This window comes from Poecile atricapillus, chromosome 2 (assembly GCF_030490865.1).
Source record: "Poecile atricapillus isolate bPoeAtr1 chromosome 2, bPoeAtr1.hap1, whole genome shotgun sequence".
NCBI lineage: Eukaryota > Metazoa > Chordata > Aves > Passeriformes > Paridae > Poecile > Poecile atricapillus.
Genome location: NC_081250.1, coordinates 5,742,046 through 5,761,015, shown reverse-complemented (window position 1 = coordinate 5,761,015; position 18,970 = coordinate 5,742,046). Strand labels below are relative to the sequence as shown.

General features: G+C 44.1%; 1 protein-coding gene across 3 annotated transcripts in view; it reads left to right on the top strand.

Moving 5' to 3' along the window:
- Positions 1 to 18,970, top strand: part of ACVR2B (activin A receptor type 2B) — a 103,954-nt gene that overhangs the window by 37,212 nt on the left and 47,772 nt on the right. The window contains exons 1-2 of one of the 3 annotated variants that reach the window (XM_058833162.1): positions 2,031 to 2,066; positions 4,800 to 4,891. The exons of 1 other annotated variant lie outside the window; for it this stretch is intronic. In XM_058833162.1, the coding sequence (XP_058689145.1) occupies positions 4,873 to 4,891 (19 nt within the window). In that variant the 5' untranslated portion in view covers positions 2,031 to 2,066; positions 4,800 to 4,872. Of the gene's footprint in view, positions 1 to 2,000; positions 2,067 to 4,799; positions 4,892 to 18,970 lie in introns of those variants that run through there. One more of the 3 variants, XM_058833161.1, reaches the window with a different exon arrangement.

Sequence of the window (18,970 nt, the reverse complement as noted above, 5' to 3'; positions counted from 1 at the left end):
ATCAGGAACTGGGGATGATCCCTCTGCAGCAGAAGGGATGGGACTGTCACTGCTCCCTTCTCCCCCATCATCTCTGGGGCTGAGCTGCTGCTTGGGGGCCCCAAAGAGCACCCACAGCCCCAAACCTGCTCCTGAGGCTCTTCCTATCCCAGGGATGGTGATGATTTCCTGAATTACTGTAGCACACTGGTACAACTGAGGCTGTGCAAACAGACTAGAAGAAAACACTCAAAATCTGTGCTTCAGAAATACATTTTTACCCTCAGTGAATAGATAACTGCTTTTTAATCAAGGACTTTTTTTAAGAAGACTTTTATCTCTTTATATATATATATTAAAAAAGCAAGTAAAAAGCGCTTTAAGTGCCATAGAGAAGCATGGATTAAATGGCAGTTACTATTGAATCAAATGAGTTTTTATCAGAACACTTAGAGACGCTTTTTCAATAAAGACTGAATTGGAATGGGGAAAAAAACACCTGAGTTCCCTCTGTCCAGTTCTTTCAGCTCCACTGAAAGGCTTTCTAGGGAGAACCAGCGCTCAGCCTGGGGAACCTGCCAGGTCTGTGGGAAGGAAAGAGGATGAGGAGAGTTTGGGGTCTTTGGCTTTCAGATTTAAAACCAATAAAACAACCACAAAATTTCCTTTTTTGAATTCACTAAATTTTATTATGAAGCTTGAGTATTTCAGTGAGTTACGAAATACTAAAACCAGGTGAGAAAAGTAGAAGTTTAGGGAATTTTTCACTTTTCCCTTTCCTTATGATTGTTTTCAAACTCAGTGAGAAACATTTATGCTAAAACAATGCGTGTTTAAGAAGTGCAGTTAATGATTTACTCAGCTGGGTAAGATTTCCTTAAAACTTTCAACCTGATGAATTAGCACTACGAAAAAATGAGCAGGACATTGGGGATCAACTGATCTGCTGATGATGGCAGCAGTGGATTTTAATTGTGATGATAATGAAGCAATGATTGCTTGTGTAGCAGGACAATAGTATCAGATGTTTGTGGTCCCCTGTGCTGTGTCCTGATATGATTTAGCAGTTATTGTCACCAGAATAAACTCATATCTTCCCCAATGCACCTCAGAAAAGCCATACACTATGGGGTTTGCCCTCTTAAATATTTTGGGGACTTACTTCCCTCCCCCACTTTTTTGTTTGAAGCTTCCTGTTATTTGCAATGACCACCCTGCAATGCAGGTAATGCAGTATTAATTTAAAGAAAAATAAATCAATCTCCCTCTTTCTGGTTTCATAGCTGTTCAGCTGTATTGTATTGCTGGATCATTTTTTCTTTTCCTTCTGTAATTGAATAGTCTCAAAATGCAGGAATGGCACTCTATTTATTTGAACTGTTTAGAGGAAAATTAATAGGGCTATTTTTATGATTGGTCTTTTGTGTCATGGTCTTATTTTTCACTATCTGATTTATGTGGCTAGAGTAAAAGGACAAAAAAAAATCAGCCTCATTTGAATTGCTGATATTTCTTTTATAGATGTTTATGTTGGGATTTTGTAATTTCTGCTTTTGGAGCAGGACACCAGAGCTCCAAGCAGGAGGATGTGAAACACAAGGTTTCTTTTGTGCTGTTGTGATGTCAGGGCTGCTTTGATCCCCCACGGTGAAATGTAAGATGCTGCAAAATGCAGGATGGTTCGAGAGACCCAGGGATGCTTTTCCCCCTCCTTAAATTCTTCAGGTGTCTGGATCAGAGTGAGACCCTCGGGAGGGAATGGAATAGGGCAGGAGGTGCTGGCTGGAAATGCCATTAGGGGAATTTGAGCAGAGGTCACCAGAGCCCTTTCTTAAACTCAAGAGAAGGTTGCGACCCCTAAGTCCTGGTGGGGCAATGTCCTCTTTGAGGCTCCGGGACTGCTCCCGGATGGAACCCAGACGTGCAGGGCTGGCTTTCCACTTTGGAAAAGGGAACAATTTGTTCTGCACGGTGGTGTTTGCTCACCCCGGTCAGAGATCAAACGTCAGGCTGAGCTGGGAGTTTGCAAGGGACAGTTTGGAGAGTCTGTAAAGCAGTGGACATGGGGACACCGCCTTCCCGACCAGGTTTGATCCTTCTCCTGGGCTGTGTTTTCTCCCTGATGCTGGCTGTGGGCGTGGGGGAGGTATTTCAGAGGTGCTGCTGCATTTACTTGTGCAAACACAGGGTTTGGGTGGGGGGAGTGCGTTGGCAGCTGGAAATTAGTGACTGCCTGGCCAAATGTGACTGTGTGGGGACTTGTAGTGCCAAGAGAACGGGGTGGCTCGGACCCCAGGAATGGGACAGGGGGCTGGATGTCCCTGGCAGTGCCAGGGGGTCAGTGATTCCTCAAACCCAGCCCTTACTCGGCTGCACCCGGCTTATCTCTCACTCCCTTCTCTTAGCAGAGGAGTAAAGCATGAAGTCCCACTCTTTGTTTTGCCCGTGGTGAGCAGCTCTGCTATGGTATAATCCATTTAAAATGCTGAAAGTTCCTTTTTTCCAAGCCTTTGCCTTAGAGATGATTTGAAGCAGACAGATACCATCAGCTTGTGGCTCTGTCCCTTTCCTCCCCTTTCCTGGGGGGAAGGTCTGTGAGGACATGAGGGGGTGCACAGGGACCAGCCGCTCCCCAGCATCGCTGTCATGCTGAGCCACAACTGGAGGTCACCGATGGCTCCTCGCCTCTTCTGGCAACAAGAACTTACTACCCAGAGGGACACTGTTATCTCTGTGATAAAATGCTATTTATGTGGGGGGTTTTATTGTTGTTTTTTGTTTGTTTGTTGGTTTTTGGTTTGGTTTTGTTTGTTTTTTTTTACAAATAGCCTTATTACAGTCAGAGCTCTGGAAGAGTTAAATCATCCAGCTTTAAGGAGCCTGAGCCAGGTGAGGCTTTTTGCTGCCTGGTCCCTGGGAGCTCCCTCCACTCAGTGGCCTTGGCTTGTTTGTGGAGCCGTGGCTGATAGGGAAGTGTTGCCCTCTAATAAACGAGAGATAGTGACTAAGGAGATGTTAAGAGCAGAAGGTGCCACATGAGAAACAAACACCAAAGCACTTTGGGGGCTGTTGGCAATGATTGCCTTCCTGTGTGGACTTTGGTTCATTCCTGGCTTGCACAGTTCATGGACCACATCAGGGTGTTAGGAAGTTACTGTTGTTTCTAGGGCCAAAGCCTCCTTTTTGCTAATTATGGCACAATGCCACTGCATTTTATATTTTACATTGATTATTTTTTTTTTAACTGTATTGAGGTATTTTAAGTTAAAACCTGGCATCATAAGAGTTTTTATTTTTTCTCTAAGCACCTAATGCTCCTAGTTAGGAGCTGAAAACCTCCTTCTTATGGTGGGGCAGCACACCCAAGTTTCACCACTCCAGAAGGGATTCACATCTCATGGTGCAGCTTGGAAGGTGCTGCATCAATGGTGAGAGACTGGAACCACATTGCTCCTTTGAATGTCAGGCAGAACAAGAATGAGACTTCATGATTTAACTCCTCTGCTCAGCCAGAAAAAAAGAGGCATGAAAAGATAAACTTGTTCCTCTTAGAAGACCCTATGCTCAAATTGGTTCTATAGATGTTATAGCCATACTTGATGGCCACTTTTGCTTCATCCTGTTGATGAGAGGAAGGATGAAGCAGTCATCAGACATGCTGGACATGTAGAAATGCCTGGGTTAATCCCCTGCTCTCTTGCTCATTTTCCCTTGGGTCTTCTATAAATTACTTGGTCTTCCAATGCCCCAGCCTCATGCCTGTAAGTGCAGAAAACACTTTCCAGCTGCACTGGGAGGCTGGAATTGATGTATCAGTGTTTTCAGGGTACTCAAATAATAGAAATAATAATTAAAAACTAATTCATTGTTAATGGCTTATTAATAATAAATAACAAACATGACTGAATAATTATAAGAAAAATAAACACAAAAATAAACTTAATAGCTTAAGCAGCAGTTATGTACTCACCCAGCATGTGCCTTATGAAGTTGTCTCCTGTTTATATGCAGGATAAATTGCCTCTGTGATAATCCTACATGGGTATAAGTTGTCTTAGGAGATGAGGTTGCATGAGTTTGGGTTGGATTGAAGGACTTCAAGTGAGCTCAGTATGCAAAGAACAAGATGCATCATCCCCAGTAAAAAGATCTTTATTGCTACTGTTATGTATTTCTTATGTTTTCTTAAGAGTCTGTTCATGGAAATTATGGAGAGGGGTTTCTGGGGTTATTTCAGCAGCAAAAGTATCACTGGATACTTCCTCTTCTTGAACTTTGGAGTGTGAGATTGCATCTCAAAACCACAACTCTGTACAAAGGAGCATATTGGTGTGTACAGCATAATTATAAGTGTAATTAGCCCTCTAATTAACGAAAGTCTTGATTTTGACATCCAAGGTAGTGTACTGGTGGTAAGAAAGAATACATGTTGCTGTGACAGGGCTGCACAGTGTCCCTGGTGACTCACTGAGAGCTGCTGGTCCTGGGGAGCTCTGGCAGAGCTGCCATGGGGATCCCAGTGAAATATGTAGGGCAGGGATATGTGCTATTAGGGGAATGATGTCGGCACAGTGCCACAGAGGTAGAGGTTAAATCATTGTGGCCTAATGCAGATTGGCACTAAACCTTGCCAAATTAAATGTTCAACCTTTTCTCTGTCAGGGGTTGCATTAACCACTGGTGTAATTGAGAAAAAAACAGTAATTTTACTCTGAGAGAGTTCCGAGAGGTCTTGTGCCTTGAGTTGCACGAGTGAATAGTACAAATGTCTGTCAAATTCAAGTGTTCATACTAACAGGTTTTTACCAAAAATGAGCCAGCAGGGAGAATTAATTCTAATGCCAAGAAGAAGCTCCTGCTGCAAAATGACATGGCCTAAAGAAATGGAGAAGAATGAGGCTTGAAAGGAAAGGTAAAAACACTCTTTTTGTTAGTGGGGTGTTAACATTAATGAGCTGCCTTTCTTTTTGCCTGCCTCTTTCTAGCAGTTTGGAGCTCTGCTAGTTCTAAATTAGGTAGTCTTTAGTTTTGTTGCATGTTTTTCTGTTTTCTCCACTGAAGGAGGAGATGCCCTTCTCTAACTGCATTTAAAAGCAAGTGTCTCCTCTGAGCAGAGGTAGCAGTGAATCCAAGGAGATGAAAAGTCAAACAGCTGCTTACTCTTTCCTATTTCTCTCCTGCTTTAACATGGAAGCAACTGAAAGGCTTGATTGCTCATGGTACAAATGATTTTAAGCAGTACAGCCATGTAAACCAGATTTAATTTTTGGCATCATTTTTCATTTGCACCAATGAGGTTTACTGGTGACTCGTGTAGCCTCCTGGTTTGGAGAGAAACGAGCTCTGCAGGGGCAGTCATGCTGATATGGTGGCCCAGACCTTCATCAGTCTTTATGTTCCTTGTGATGATGCAATTTATTATTTTCTGGAAGCTCCTTTCTGCTGTATCTATTTGGTGTCATCTCAGCAAACTGCAAAACTGATCACCTTGGCTGCGATGACTCTGCAACGCTAGAAAGAAATGGTTTGGTTTTTGCGTTGGGACAAGGTGTTGAGTTCCTGATCCTTTCTGTGCCTGCTGAGAAAACAGAGTTGTTCCACTGCCACTTTCCATGGTGGAAACGACACAAATGTGTGTGTGAGGATGTGGAGAAGAGCATCCACTCTCTTGGGATAGAGGGACTGTTTCGGTGGGAGAAAACCCATTTCCCTGGCTTGGAGGGTTGGTGCAGACCCATCAGAGGTGACAATCTTCTAGTGAGGTGACAATCAGCCAACCTGCAAGGAACCTTCAAGTGGAGTGAGCCTCCCAGGAGCCACCTAGTCACTGATAATCAAGCCCAGGCCCAGCAGCCTTGCTGCTCCTTTAATCTTTCCTGTACAACCTGAGTGCTGTCACAGTCATTGAGGTATCATGAAAAATTCCCGATTTAACGACACGGCCCTGACGGCTGCAGCATCAACCCCAGCTCTGCCAGGAACAGCCCCTGTGGGTGTTGTTTGACTTGACAGATTGAAGGTGCTCGTTCAATTAATGCTGCATCATGGTTCTCTTTCAATAACGCAGGAGGTGTCAGCAGTTTTGTTTACAAGCCTCCGTGCTCCCTGCTTTAAGTCCTTCCTGACAAAAGGATGTTTAAATGCTTGCATTGATTCCTGGCTCCGCAGTGCAAAATATCCACATGTGGCAAAGACGTGGAGATTTTTCAAAGCAGCCTAAAGGATTTAAAGTGCTTTTAACAGCTCCCAGGCCTTGGACCACTGCTTTTAAGCATCCGTGAGTCACAAATAGATTTAGAAGATAAAATGCTGGATTCTACTATTTCTCTCAGCACATCCTTTGCTTACTTATTTTTTTTGAAGAAAGAATGCTGGCTAAATTTACCCTTTGGAATGTTTAGAGATTCATATTCACAGATTTGGTCTTTCTAAAAAACATGTTGGGTTTTGTAAAACTTAGAAGTAAGATTTCTGGAGACTTTGTCATAAATCTCTTCCCTGTCACTGAATAAACTACCCAAAAATATAGTCCTTAACAATTTCATATGTGGCACATGTAAGAAACTAAGATGCTTTCTAGTTTTCAAGTAAATGCTTGAAAATAGAGAGGTGGGTTGTGGTTTTGATTTGTGGGTTGGGTTGTTTTTTTTTTTTTGTAGAAACCCAAGTTTTTAAGAAAAGTGGTTAACTCTTTCCACTTTTCTGTGGACTTAAAAGTGTTCCACCCTTGAATGCTTCCTTTGAAGATTTTTTTGAAAAGGCTAATTTTGTGTTTCATTCAGACTGTCTTATATTAAGAATGCCCAGTACTGGAGGAAAAATGTGGAAGGAGAAAAAAAAACCCAAACAAAAAACACACAGAATTTCGGTGTGAGACCATTTCACAAGTCAGATACATTGGAGTTAATTGGGTTTGTATCATCTTCATCTGCAGTGGATCTACCAAAATAGCCTAGATGACTGCTCTGCTCCATCTGGTTCTTATCTTGCTTGCTGTAATATCCCTGTGCCACGCTGTTGTGGCCAGCCACGGCTGGGAAAAAGCTGGCTGGAGATTCCTGAAGATCCTCTCTGTGACACGTTACCTACTTGTCAGGGGCTCACTTGACAAATTGAAAATTAGCCAAATGCTTTTTCCTAGCCAAAAGTAGCCTGAGATGATGTCTATGCATCATACCAAAGAGCTCTTTTGAGTTCCTTGAGGTGCCTGACTCCAAATACTCCTCAGATTATTAATAGTGCCCTAATAAACCTGGAGAGCGATCCTATAAATTTCAACATGTTCAGAGGTCAAACAGTGAAGTCAATATTAATTAATAGTCAAAAGCAGTGTTTTATTTCATGTAATCAGCCTCCTGACAGTCTGAGCAGTCTTGGAGGTTAGTTACGCTCAAAGAGTGGGAGCGATGCCAGGGCATCCCATGCTCTGTCGCTATAAAATACCAAATAATCTGGAGCTTGCATGTAATAGCTGAAGATTTAATGAATCTCTTGAAATGCTCTGTGATCCTTCACGAGGGGTGGTAGGAGTGATGTGCTGCTGGACCTCGAGGTGGTTTCTCTTTGCCCTCTCCACCAAACACCAACACAAAAAGTTGGCTTTATTATGAGGGCAGGAGAGGGGTGCAAAAACTCAGGGCCTGGGGTGACCTCAGGTGGTTGGAAGCTTCAGCAGCTTCGTGGTGGCAGCTCCAAAGCAGAAGTTTGCAGGGGGAAAGGAAGGACACGTGGAGGAGCTGTGCATTCGTAGCACAGATGGGAAAAGAGAGAGGCTCCATGGGGAGGGAAGGTGTAGATGTGGTGCTTGGGGATGCAGCTCATGGATGGACCTGGCAGTGCTGGGTTCATGGTTGGACTGATCTTAGAGGCCCTTCCCAGTCTTAATAATTCTATGATTCTAAGTGGATGTCCCTGATGCTAGCTCTAGTATAAATTAAATTACTTCAAATTTGTTTAACATGCACTACTGGGAATATTTGAAGGTGTAAAATTCTGTTTTGAGGGATCTGTCAGATTACTGCACTCAAAAGCCATTCCATTAATTTGTGGGAGAAATTTATAGATTATTCTGCCTTTCAATAGCTGACCTGATGCTCCTGGAAATTCCTCATAAACTCTTCTCCTTTGCCTGGCTTGTAGCTGACATCTCACCTGGTTCTGGCTGTGGTGTAGAGTCACTCTTGGTGGACAAGAGTGTGTGATAGCAACAACTCATTGCAGGATGTTTGATAACACAAAGCCCATCTTGCCCTGAAGTTCTGCCTTCACTCATTTTGACACTACCTCAAAACTCCAACGTGCTGCAAACACCACCCTCCACCCCTAAAAGGACTGAGGGGGTAAGAAAGAAAAGCAGAAGAATATTTGCCAGGCAGGTGCACAGATTCCCCTCAGCCGAGGATATTTGACAGTGCAAGGATGGATGCTTCACCCAGGTGTTTGTATTTTCTCCCCAGTCCGTATTTGGAGTGAATTAAGGTCCATTTTGGCTACCATCTCTCCTCCAAGCGACAGGCTTCTCATAAGTTATTTATGTGGGATATGTCACCTGATTAATTATATTCCCATAGAACCTGTCGAGGCTGATTCAAAGCATTCCCTGGCGTGAGGGGGATTCATGTGTGATGGATCCGTGCTGGATCCATGGTGCTCATCTCCAAACCTGCACCATACTTTGTTCTTGGGGGAGAAAAATATAAAAAATTTGCAGAGATTTGTAGCCAGCTAACCCAGGCAATGCTTCATTTTTGTGGAAGGAAAAAAAAAGATTTGTGGCCAGTGAAAGGTTTACTACTGAATTTTTTAAATATCACGTATACACACATGCACACATAAATAAAATACATGAATATAAAATAAACATATATTCACTGCCAGTGCTAGTTATGGTACATTGGTGTTTTAATTCAATTTAAATACATTTTGCCTGCCATCCCTTCCAGCTGGAGTTGCAGTCTCCAGGTTGGAGTGTCTGCAGTGGAGTTCCTCACCATGAGGTAGCTGGGGGCAGGGTAGAGTTGAGCATGTTGATTCTTCTAAAGCAAAACTTCCTTCTCTTTTCTTTTATTCTACTGTTGAAGCTGCTCAATTCACTCCAGGAACATGAAATTATGACTGAAGCCATCCTATGTCCCAGCTTTGGTCCCTGTTCAATGGAGCACATCTTGTTATACTTGTTTAGACCCAGCATGTAATAGTTTCTATAAGGCCTTTGCTGAAAGAGGTGGACTAAAGAGTGTGGTCTGAATGCTCTGAATTGGTTGTTTTTAATAACATTAACCAGATGTGAGGCAGCCTTTGGAGGGGGGAACGTGTGTAAATGGAATGCAGCAGTGACGTGCTCTTCATCATCCACATTTTTATATCCTGATGAAAAGAAATGTTCCAGGTTTTAGCTATTTTTCAAAATAATTGTCTAAGTCCTTTGCCATATCTTGAGCTTTCCTTCCATGAGCTTTTCTTATCCCAAGTGTTTTATAAAGGAGATGTTTGGTGTTGGCACTGCATCTCTGCCCCCTCTGTTTTCCTGCTCAGCCTTTTGACATCGGTGCCACCTCAATAGATGGAGTTTTTGAAGGTTATGTGTTCCTGCTTCTGGCTTGTGAGAGCTTTGTTCTGCCATCACCTTGGCCAGATGTTTTCTCCCATCTGGGCTGTCTGGGGTTTTGGGGTGCAAAACCCAGCTGCCACAAGGAGCTGCAGGAGGCATTGTCCCATGGGTCAGCCCTCCAGCAACTTCTTCAGCAAAGCTCTGGCTGACAGGACATGCCAGAGCTGGTGAAATCCTGCAGACTTCTACAGCTGCTGCCTTTTCCCACCTTTTCATTTTTTATTTTTTTTTTTATTATTGATAGTGTTTTGACTTCATGTCTGGTTGTAATGGATTTTTGTGCATCCACTCGAAGATGCCTCATTGTCACTTCTCCTCTGCCACAGGAGTGCTTTCTCATTCTGGCCACGTGTGGTTTTTAGCCTAAAACATGTGAGTTTTGAGTGTGTGCTGTCAAGCACATCTCAAGGCTTTTTGGTCAGCAAAGCACACGTGCACTGAGCACTGAATGACCCAGCATCACAGTGGGTTTTCTTTTAATGCCAAGTAATCAAAATGATTTAGCTTGATCCTTTCTTTCTACACCTGTATAAAAGCAGGAGCAATAACCAGAGATCAAGTAATTTGCTGGGAGATGGGCTTTTGGGGTGTGTTTTTTTCCTTTCAGTCCAAGGGGTTAGAGGTTAGTCTTGGCTTCACTGGGGATGAAGGTGTGTTCCTGTGGTGTGGGTTTAGATTTTAGCTGCAATCTGATATATTTTCTTACAAGAAAACTGGGTGCCTCCTCTCCCCTGTAGCATTTCTTGCTCTGTTTTTGCTGTTTGTTTGGTTTTTTTAAGTGTGTGCCTTCATAGAATCATAGAATGGTTTGGGTTGGAAGGGATCTAAAAGATCATCCACTTTCAACACCCCTGCCATTGACAGAGGCCACTAGACCAGGTTGCTTCCACAAAGCCTAGAAGCCTGAACATTTTGTGTTTCAGTTTAAACATGTGCTTATGTGCTGCCTTGGCTAGGGGAGGTTAGATCCTAAGCTACCACTTTCCCTGAGAATTTGCCTAAAAAATCGCCACAAGCCTCCAGCTTTTTTCAGCTACACTTGTGACATGAGTAAATAAACAGGTCAGTGCTTTTGTAAAGGACCAAATTCTTCCCAAAACTATATGCAATAACCCTTGTTGATCAAACAGGGGTATTTTGGGTGAGACCATCCACTCATCTGGTATTTTTTTCAGTGATATCACTGTGCCTGTACTTGAGCTTTTATTGCTGTGGCTACATCAGCCGGGGATGCTTCAGCCACAATGCTGGGGGTGATTAAATATCTGCTTTTAAAGCGAATTCCTCTCTTGTGGGATAGCTTTGAATGGATGGAGCCTGATTAATGCCCACAACTGAGTTTGGGCATTCATGCCTGAACTCCAAGTGTCATTTCCATGATAGGGAGAGGCAAAAAAGCAATGTCAGGAGCTGGCTTGAGTGGTGAAGTGTTGGTGTTGAGTGAGAGGAAGGGCGTGGTGGGTGGGAATCTGGGGTGCCTACCTTGGCTGTGTTTTGTTCTCCAGCTTGGCAAAGATGTTGTACGTCTCAGCCATAAAAAAATAATACTTAGGTACCTCAATATCTGGTCAGGTCTGAACCTTAGAGCTGTCTTTTAAAGGACGTTGCAGGCCTTGTGTGATGGTTGGGTTTAGGTGATACATCCAGGCACATCCAAGTTTGCCAGCAGGTGCCGGAGTTTGGTCTTCCATCTTCATCCTTGTTTTTTTACTGAGTCCTGAGAGGCTTTGGGTGGGATGCTGAGATACCCTTTCTCCAAATGGGCTCCTCCTGTGTTTCTAGGGGAGGCTGAGTGAATGTGCAGAGAGAGGATTTAATGCCAATGCATCCTCCATCAGTATTTGTGTTGAATGGACACAGAGCTCACTGAACTCCCCTAATCTCTGGTCTGTGTGGCTGAATGATGGAGACAGTCTTGGCCTGCTTTGGGGAGAGGAAAGGAATGTGTAAAGGGAAGCAGGAGCTGAAGTTGCCAGGGAAACACGAGCAGGGATGCTCGCATGGCTCTCACCTGATCCCTGCCACAGCAGCTCTGTGGCGCAGGTTCCCTTTCATACAAGTGTCATGTGGCCTCCTGGATGAATTCATGGTCACAAAAAGCTTCTGGAATTGTCCTAAGGCTTGAGGGGCAGCAGTGGTGCCCAGCAGGAGACCCCCAAAGAGCTGGGGACATGCAGTCAGCCCCATGAGTGCTCTGGGGATGTGCTACCCATCAGCATCACAGCTGGTCCCTGACTGGTCTGGGGAATGAGGCAAACGGGGATTTGCTCCTTTGGGATCACTCTTGGGGAATTGCCAATTCTCCCTCACTGAGAGGGAATGCAGCAGGTTCAGTGATTTCTCCACTTATGCCCATGTTGTGGGAGGTGGGGATGATGCTGGACCCATCTGGGGTGTCCCTGTTTTCATCATTTTTACCATTCTTCCTACTTGTCCCTCTGGATTTTGAGTCCCAGAGTACTTTGGTATTTGAATAATTAGTGCCAGGCCATGTACCCTGTGCTTAGCACACCCCGTACCAGGAAAGATGACTTCCATCGAATTTATGATTATGCAGGTATTTTATTCCTTGCAAATGTTTTATTTATTGCAATGGTTATTGATAGCTGCACTTACCAATTCTGTTAAGGTAAAACAACCTTTTGTAAGCAGTAAAAAAACCTGCTTTTTTTATTTGTGCGTGTGGAATAAAAATCAATCCTGGCAAAAATTTGAATATCTGGATTCCTCTTGGCTTCCCCACCTGGTAAAATTTAATAATAGCTTGTAAATGTTTTCATCAGCTGCTCCTCTGTTCTTTAATTGAGCGCAGATGAATTTGAATGAGTAGTTTCTGTATGACTGGGTGGTTTTTTTCATGTTTAAGCAGCAACCGGTTCCATTTAAGCAGTGAGTGCTTTTGGGAGTCGGATGCAGGATTTCCTAAAGTTTGGAATGGAACAGTTGAGGAGGAAAGCAAATGAAACTTTTCCCGTGCTGGTGGGTTCCTTGGGAAGCAGCTGGTACCATGCAGGAATTAGAAGCAGCTGGCTTTGCTTTATAACAAATCAAGGGAGTGATTATCTCGTGATAATCTTGCCCCCTTCATCTCTTATTGCATGAGTAAACACAACTTCAGCTTGCAAACTTTGAGTTTGGCCTTCCACCTTTGCTACCACAGATGAAAATTAGGCATGCTGGGATGTGCTGCCCCTCCATCAACTCTGGCTGGCATCATCCCTGTCGCCCTGGGATGGTGCAAGAAGGGGATGAGCTGGGCTGGCTGTGCCAAGAGCAGTGATGGAGCCCAGTGCCAGCTCATGGATGAGCTGTTCCTGACTCACATGAGCAGGGGCTGCATTTCACAGCCAAAAAGCCACGTGGGGAGAAGGTGGGTGCTGCAGGGCTCCAGCTGTGCTCCATGAACTGTTCTTTCTGTGACATCTGGACAGAGACTGCTGCTTTGAGCTTTAAAGAGAAGAAAGGGATCAAATAAAAGATGGAAAGGCCCCTGCTAAGAGGTGAGGGTGGGTCTGGCACTGTGGTGCCAAGGAGTCAATGTCTGGAGTTCAGCAGGGTGGCACTGGGTGAGATGAGCTCAGATTAGCAGAACTCCTGTCTTTAAGAGCCTTGGCTACATCTGAACTTGTGATGGGCTTGAGAGGCAGCTGGCACGCACACGATGGGCTCCAGGGCCAAGCCTCAAATCCCTCCTGGCCAGCTCACCTGAGTGCTGCCGGCAGGTTGGCATTGCCCCTTCGATGGATCCCAGCGCCTCAGGCTGGGCTTTGCCTTTCCAGGCTGCTCTTAGGCCCCGTTTAAAAGGAAGGAGAAGGCATGTCCAAACAGAAGACTCCTCATTCATCTCTATTTTATTCCTCACCCTTCCCCTGCAGTATTTTCCTGCTGGGAGGGTGAAACCATGAGCTGGAAGGATCTGGCTCCCCGCTTGTCAGCGGCGCCGGCGTGGCCGGTTTGCTCGCCTGGAGGCGGGGAACGCTCGGTGTCAGCTCCTGTTCAAAATACATTTGGTTTCTAAATTGAGACAGGGATTCTGCACAAACACTTGGCATAGGTGAGCTGGAAAAAGGTTTTAAGGGTAAGCAGGTTATTTATACTCTGTCTTGCGTGTCCAGCCTGTGTTTGTGCTGCTAAGTCGTTTATGTTTATTTTATGGAGAAAGACCTGTGCCGTAAATACTCCTCTAACCAGCAGCCAGCAGCAAGAGCAGAGTGCCACAGGATGCAGTGGCCAGCTTGGATGGAGGAATATGGTTGGGAAGCGGGGTTTAAATAGGATTTAGTCCCTTCCTAAGGAATATATCTAGGGCATGGTATCCGGTTTGGACAGAGGAGTCTGGCTGGGGAGGGGGGTTTAAAGGGGGTTTAGTCCCTTCCCAAGAACCACATCCTGCACCTTGCAGCAGCTGAGAGATAACAGTGGGCTGAGTGGTGCAGAGCCTTTGTTATCCATCTTAATTTTCAACACTGGAAATATTTTCGGGTGCCTTAGGCTGGGAGCAATCACAGGTACATGCATATGATGATTTTTTAGCAGGTATTGGGCCTGCTTATATGGCAGTGATCCCACCTGTGAAATCCCTGGAAAGTATTGTGTAATATACATTTTCCTCCTTGAGCACTCAGATGAGTAAAAGAGGTTTGGAGATGCCTCTTGGTTCAGGGTGGAAAGAAGGGGTTTGAAACTTGTGGGGTATTAAAGAAAATCCCTGTTGTCCCCTGTTGGTAGTGCACTTATCCTCACATTTGTCTCACAGGGTCTTTAGTGGGAAAGAGTTAAATGTCTTGTCACCTGTGTTCATTGCAACAGCCTTGAGGAGATTTCTTGTCTTCAAGAAATAAATGTAGCACGTGTTCAGCTAAAAATATTGCAGGAGGAATCCTCCCTTGGCCACAGCCCCAATATGGGAGAGCAGCTGTGAGTCGCGGGGATTTTGTTTGTTTTTAAACTTCATCTGTCTTCAAAGTGATGCTGTCCTGGGGTGTCAGAAGAGCCAAAGTCCCTGTTGACCTTTGTTTGCATCCACTGCTGGCCATGGAGAAGCTATTTGCAACATGAGTTGGAGGAGGCTGTTGGCTTTGTTTGCAGTTACCTGCAAAAGCAGAAAACCTGGAGGTTACTGAGACGAGTTGAACTTTGGTAGCTGCAGCATGGAGCACCTTTGATGTTGCTCCTCAGTGTGACAATCTGCTGCTGCACAGAGGTAGAGGGTGAGGAGAAGGGTCTCAGCCTGATTTTTTACAGGAATCAGTCTGTGACACCAAAACTTCCTCTTCGAGCAAGGTTCCCGTTTTGCTGTGTTAATGGGCAAAATGAATATTGACCCTGAGAACTGACTGTCTTCCTCAGGCTGTGTGTGCCTTTGATCAGTTCGCTGCTCTTGAAAAGCACGCTCCTGTGCGTGTCTCAACGGGGTGGGATTTCTTACATTTGGCTTAACCTTCTGCTTTAGGGCCTTTTACCCACTCAGGTAATTTCAGTTTGGTGTTTCTGTTGTTAAACTCGTAGCGTGGGGTCATTGCTTCCTGGATAAATGGGTGGCGTGGGATAGGGCTTCCTGGCCAGCTGGGATGGCTCTGCAGGTGGATGCTGCTGCTCATTAACACAAAAGTGCTGGGAAGCTGTCCTCCAGCACTGGCATGCCCTGTGATAGCTGTTCCCGCTCCCAGACAGATCATTTTTAATGATGCTTCACTTTGCATTGTAAAAGCAACCCTCCCTCTTTTTTTCTTGTTTTCTTTATCTCTTTTTTTTTCTTTTTTCCTATTATTTTTTTTTTTTTTGCATTGCTGTCCAGTCATTTGCCCACCACCCCAAATCCCAATTGAGACCTGATGCTGAGGGCCAGATGAAGCAGTGAATGTATTCAGCCCGATGATTTCCACATGAGCAGGGCTCTGTGCCGGTGAAAGAAGTGAACTCATTGCAGAAACCTCCCAAGAACAAAGCTTTGGAGAAAGGATCAACCTTATTAGCACATTTAAGGAGAAAGGGGGTTTGTCACTGTATCAGTTTATGCTTCAGCACATTAGCGTTGTAAATCTCTTTGTGGAAAGATTGATTAAAAACTGTATTTTCTTTCCCCTTTAAAAACCTAGAAAGAAAAAAAAATCAAATATCCAGCATACTAGTTTGCTTTAAATATTTTAACACAAGTTTATGGGGTTTCATGGTTTGGAACCTCCTGCAATTAAAATGATTTTTTTTTTTTTCCCCCAAGCAATCTTTTGGTTTCCCAAGTATTCTTCTGGCCTTTTCACTTGAAAAGGAAAGGCAAACTTTCATGAATTGAGCAGGGGCACTCTTTGAATGAAGTGAGGGTCAGTGCTTCTCCAGGCTTTTCTTCCCATTGTTTGAAAAATACACTGAGGATAGTGGGAGCAGATGTGCTGCTTCTATTTGGGCTTATTTTGGCGCTAGTATGGATATATAAGAGCTGCCATTGCATTAATTCCTCCCATGGTAGCTGTGACTTAGTCTGTGTTCCTTTGTAAATGCAGAACCAGCGTCTTCTCATAAAGAGCTGGTGCTTTTCATTGACACCATCCTGCTAAAAAAAAAAAAAAAACAATAAAAAAGGTGAAAAATATCAGTGGAAGTAAAAAATCAGTGAAGAATCTCTTTGTTCTGTGATTTATGTTGTGGGATAGACACCCTGCACTTGTGACCCCTGGCAGAGGTGTGCCTGCCACAGCTGGGATGGGAAAACTTGGCCAGCTGTGTTGGTGACTGAGGGTGAGCATGCATCATCCAGCCATTGATTGCTGAATGTGACATGTGGTTTCTAACAGTACCTGCCACAGGGATTTAATTCCATGGGGGGGGAAAAAAAAGTGGAAGTTGAAGGAGATTGCATTTAAAAAACCTGCATGTGATCTGTCTGTATTTCACACTATACAAGAAGATTAGCCATGCTTTGAGCACTAGACTGCTAATTTTGTTTGGCCAGTGGCTCTCAATTTAACTATGCCATAAATGAAATGGAGAATGGACACTTATGGGCATGAATGTTTTAATGCTAACAAAAGAAAAAGCTCTGTATGTTTGTTAGGGTAAAAGGGTGAACATTCTGGCTTTGGAACAGAGGTGCTGTAGTAATTAAAGGCATCCAGAAACCTGGCAGATCTTTTGGTTTTGGGGGAAAATCCTTCAAACAAAGGCTTGATTCTGCCTACATAAACTGATTTGAAAATCTCTGTCTTTAGTTACAGAGGTTTCACCCTCAGCTGGGCTCTGACCCTATAATGGAAGTACTCTTAAATCACTGTATATTATAGATGGAATCCTGCTTTTAAGGGAGGTGTTTTCTGGTGGGCACACATCATTGCAATCCCTGCTTCAAGGACAGTATCTCTTTTATGAGGACCAAAACTCTTTCACCTTCTGAATCTCTCATCCTCTTGAAACAGAACAATTGTTCAATGGGAAATGTAAAGTACGCACTCATCCTGCCAGCAGCAAAGGAGGTGGTTTGTTTTGGTTGAGGAAAAATACCTATAATATATAAAATACATATAATTGCTCACCTGTTCATCTCCATTTCTGTCCCATTATCTTACCTTGTTCACACAGGAGTGTGGGGTGTGTTTTACCCAGGGGAGAGGGCAGAGGTGGGCTCGGGTCTGTGCCACACGAGGCAGCCGTGAGAAATCCCCCTTGCACGAGCAGTGGCTCCAAAGAAGCAGATCATGGTCTGCTTGTCCCTGTGTAACAGGCAAGGAATGAGCTTTACCCCATGAAATGCCCATGTGGGAAATCAGTGACACGTGTCCCTCTTCCCCAGAGGGGGATAAACTGGAAAGAAATCCTGGTCTGCTCTGCTGGAGCTGCCTTTGCTGCAGCCCCTCCTAGCTCAGCCTTGTCACGAGGAAATTACTGCTTTGCACCTGATGCATTATCAAAAAATATCCACTTGCAATGAGGCTGGATTAACCATGACATTTTACAAGGCCAGCTGGGAGGAATGCTTTGTGATTAAGGGAAGCTCATTTCTAATGAGCCCTGAGCTTTACTTTCCAAAATATCTCAGTTTTGGAGGGTGAGATGTGTATTTCTCTCTTTCTTTCCAACAAGCACGTTTTAAAAACAGAACTAAACTGCAACCAGTCAAACCTACTCCATTGCCCTGGTCAAATAGGGCTGGAGGGATGCTGTCTTCAGAAGGATTTATGATGTATCTGTGTGCTTGGAACTTGCTGTGGGGTACTCAGCCATGGGCTGACAATTCAGGGAAGAGTTGGGATGACAAAAGGAATTATCTAGCAGAAGTTTAGTGTGATTTTGGGCTTGAGATTTTGTAGGTGTTAAGGTTGTTGAAGAGGACTGTGATGCACTAATTTAACCTTCTATACAGAAGGGACAGAGGAGCTTGATCTTCTGATACCCACAACCTGTCCTTTTTGTGCTGGATGCTTAAAATCCATTACAAGACAAGAGGCTACTTAAGCCTTTAACGTTGCTCAGCAGTCAGCAGAGCTGGAAACAGCAGGAAGGATGAGGAGCAAAATGATACTGGGTAAATCATTCCAAATCCTGAAGGGATGCCCATGATATAGCAGAAAGCTCTGCTGAAGGAATGGGACCAAAGACCTAATGCATCATGGAGTTTGAGTTGAAAACCTTCTGCCTGAGCTCTCCTGCTAGTCCAGCATGAGAAAATAGTACAGGGAGAAGTTGTGTCCTTCCTCTCTGATTTTTTACAATTTTTTCAATAAAATCCTTATTGATAGAATTTGGCTGATTTTATTTATAACACTCTCTAAGTGGAAGATGGAAATATGAGTCAGGGGATAGAAGTCTTTCATTCTGTGATAATGAAGAAATCTTCCATCTTAGGATAGTGAGATGAGGCAATATAGCATTGAAGAAAATACCAGGAATGCACATTTGGCTGATGGAGATGATTCCTCAAGGGGAAAAAAAAAAAAAAAAGTCATTCTTTAATCTCTTACTGAGGGTGCCCCGAGTTTGGGATTCCTGTTGTGCCCCAGAAAACATCTTTGCAGATTCATTGGACTCCCCTGTGTGCTAAAAAGCATGGGAAAGGGTTGCTGGCTTTCTAACACTGCTGCAATGAGCTCTGCTCTTGCCACCCCTTTGACAGATGGTTTGCAAGGAGGGATTTCCCAAAAGCACATGATATTGACTCAGCCCTGCTTCCAGAATCCAAGGGAAATATCTGCTGAGGCACTTGGAAACCCCTCCTGGAGTTGCTCAGGTCAGTGGGGACTTCCACATGTGCTTTGATCTTTCTGTCGGCAGCTTTTTGCAACAAAGATTTTGTGGAGAGCAGATATTCAGCATTCCTTAAGACTTTTAATTTCTGTTCTGCAGCAGCTCTCAGCATATTTTGCCTTCATGATGATCATTGTTAGAAGACCC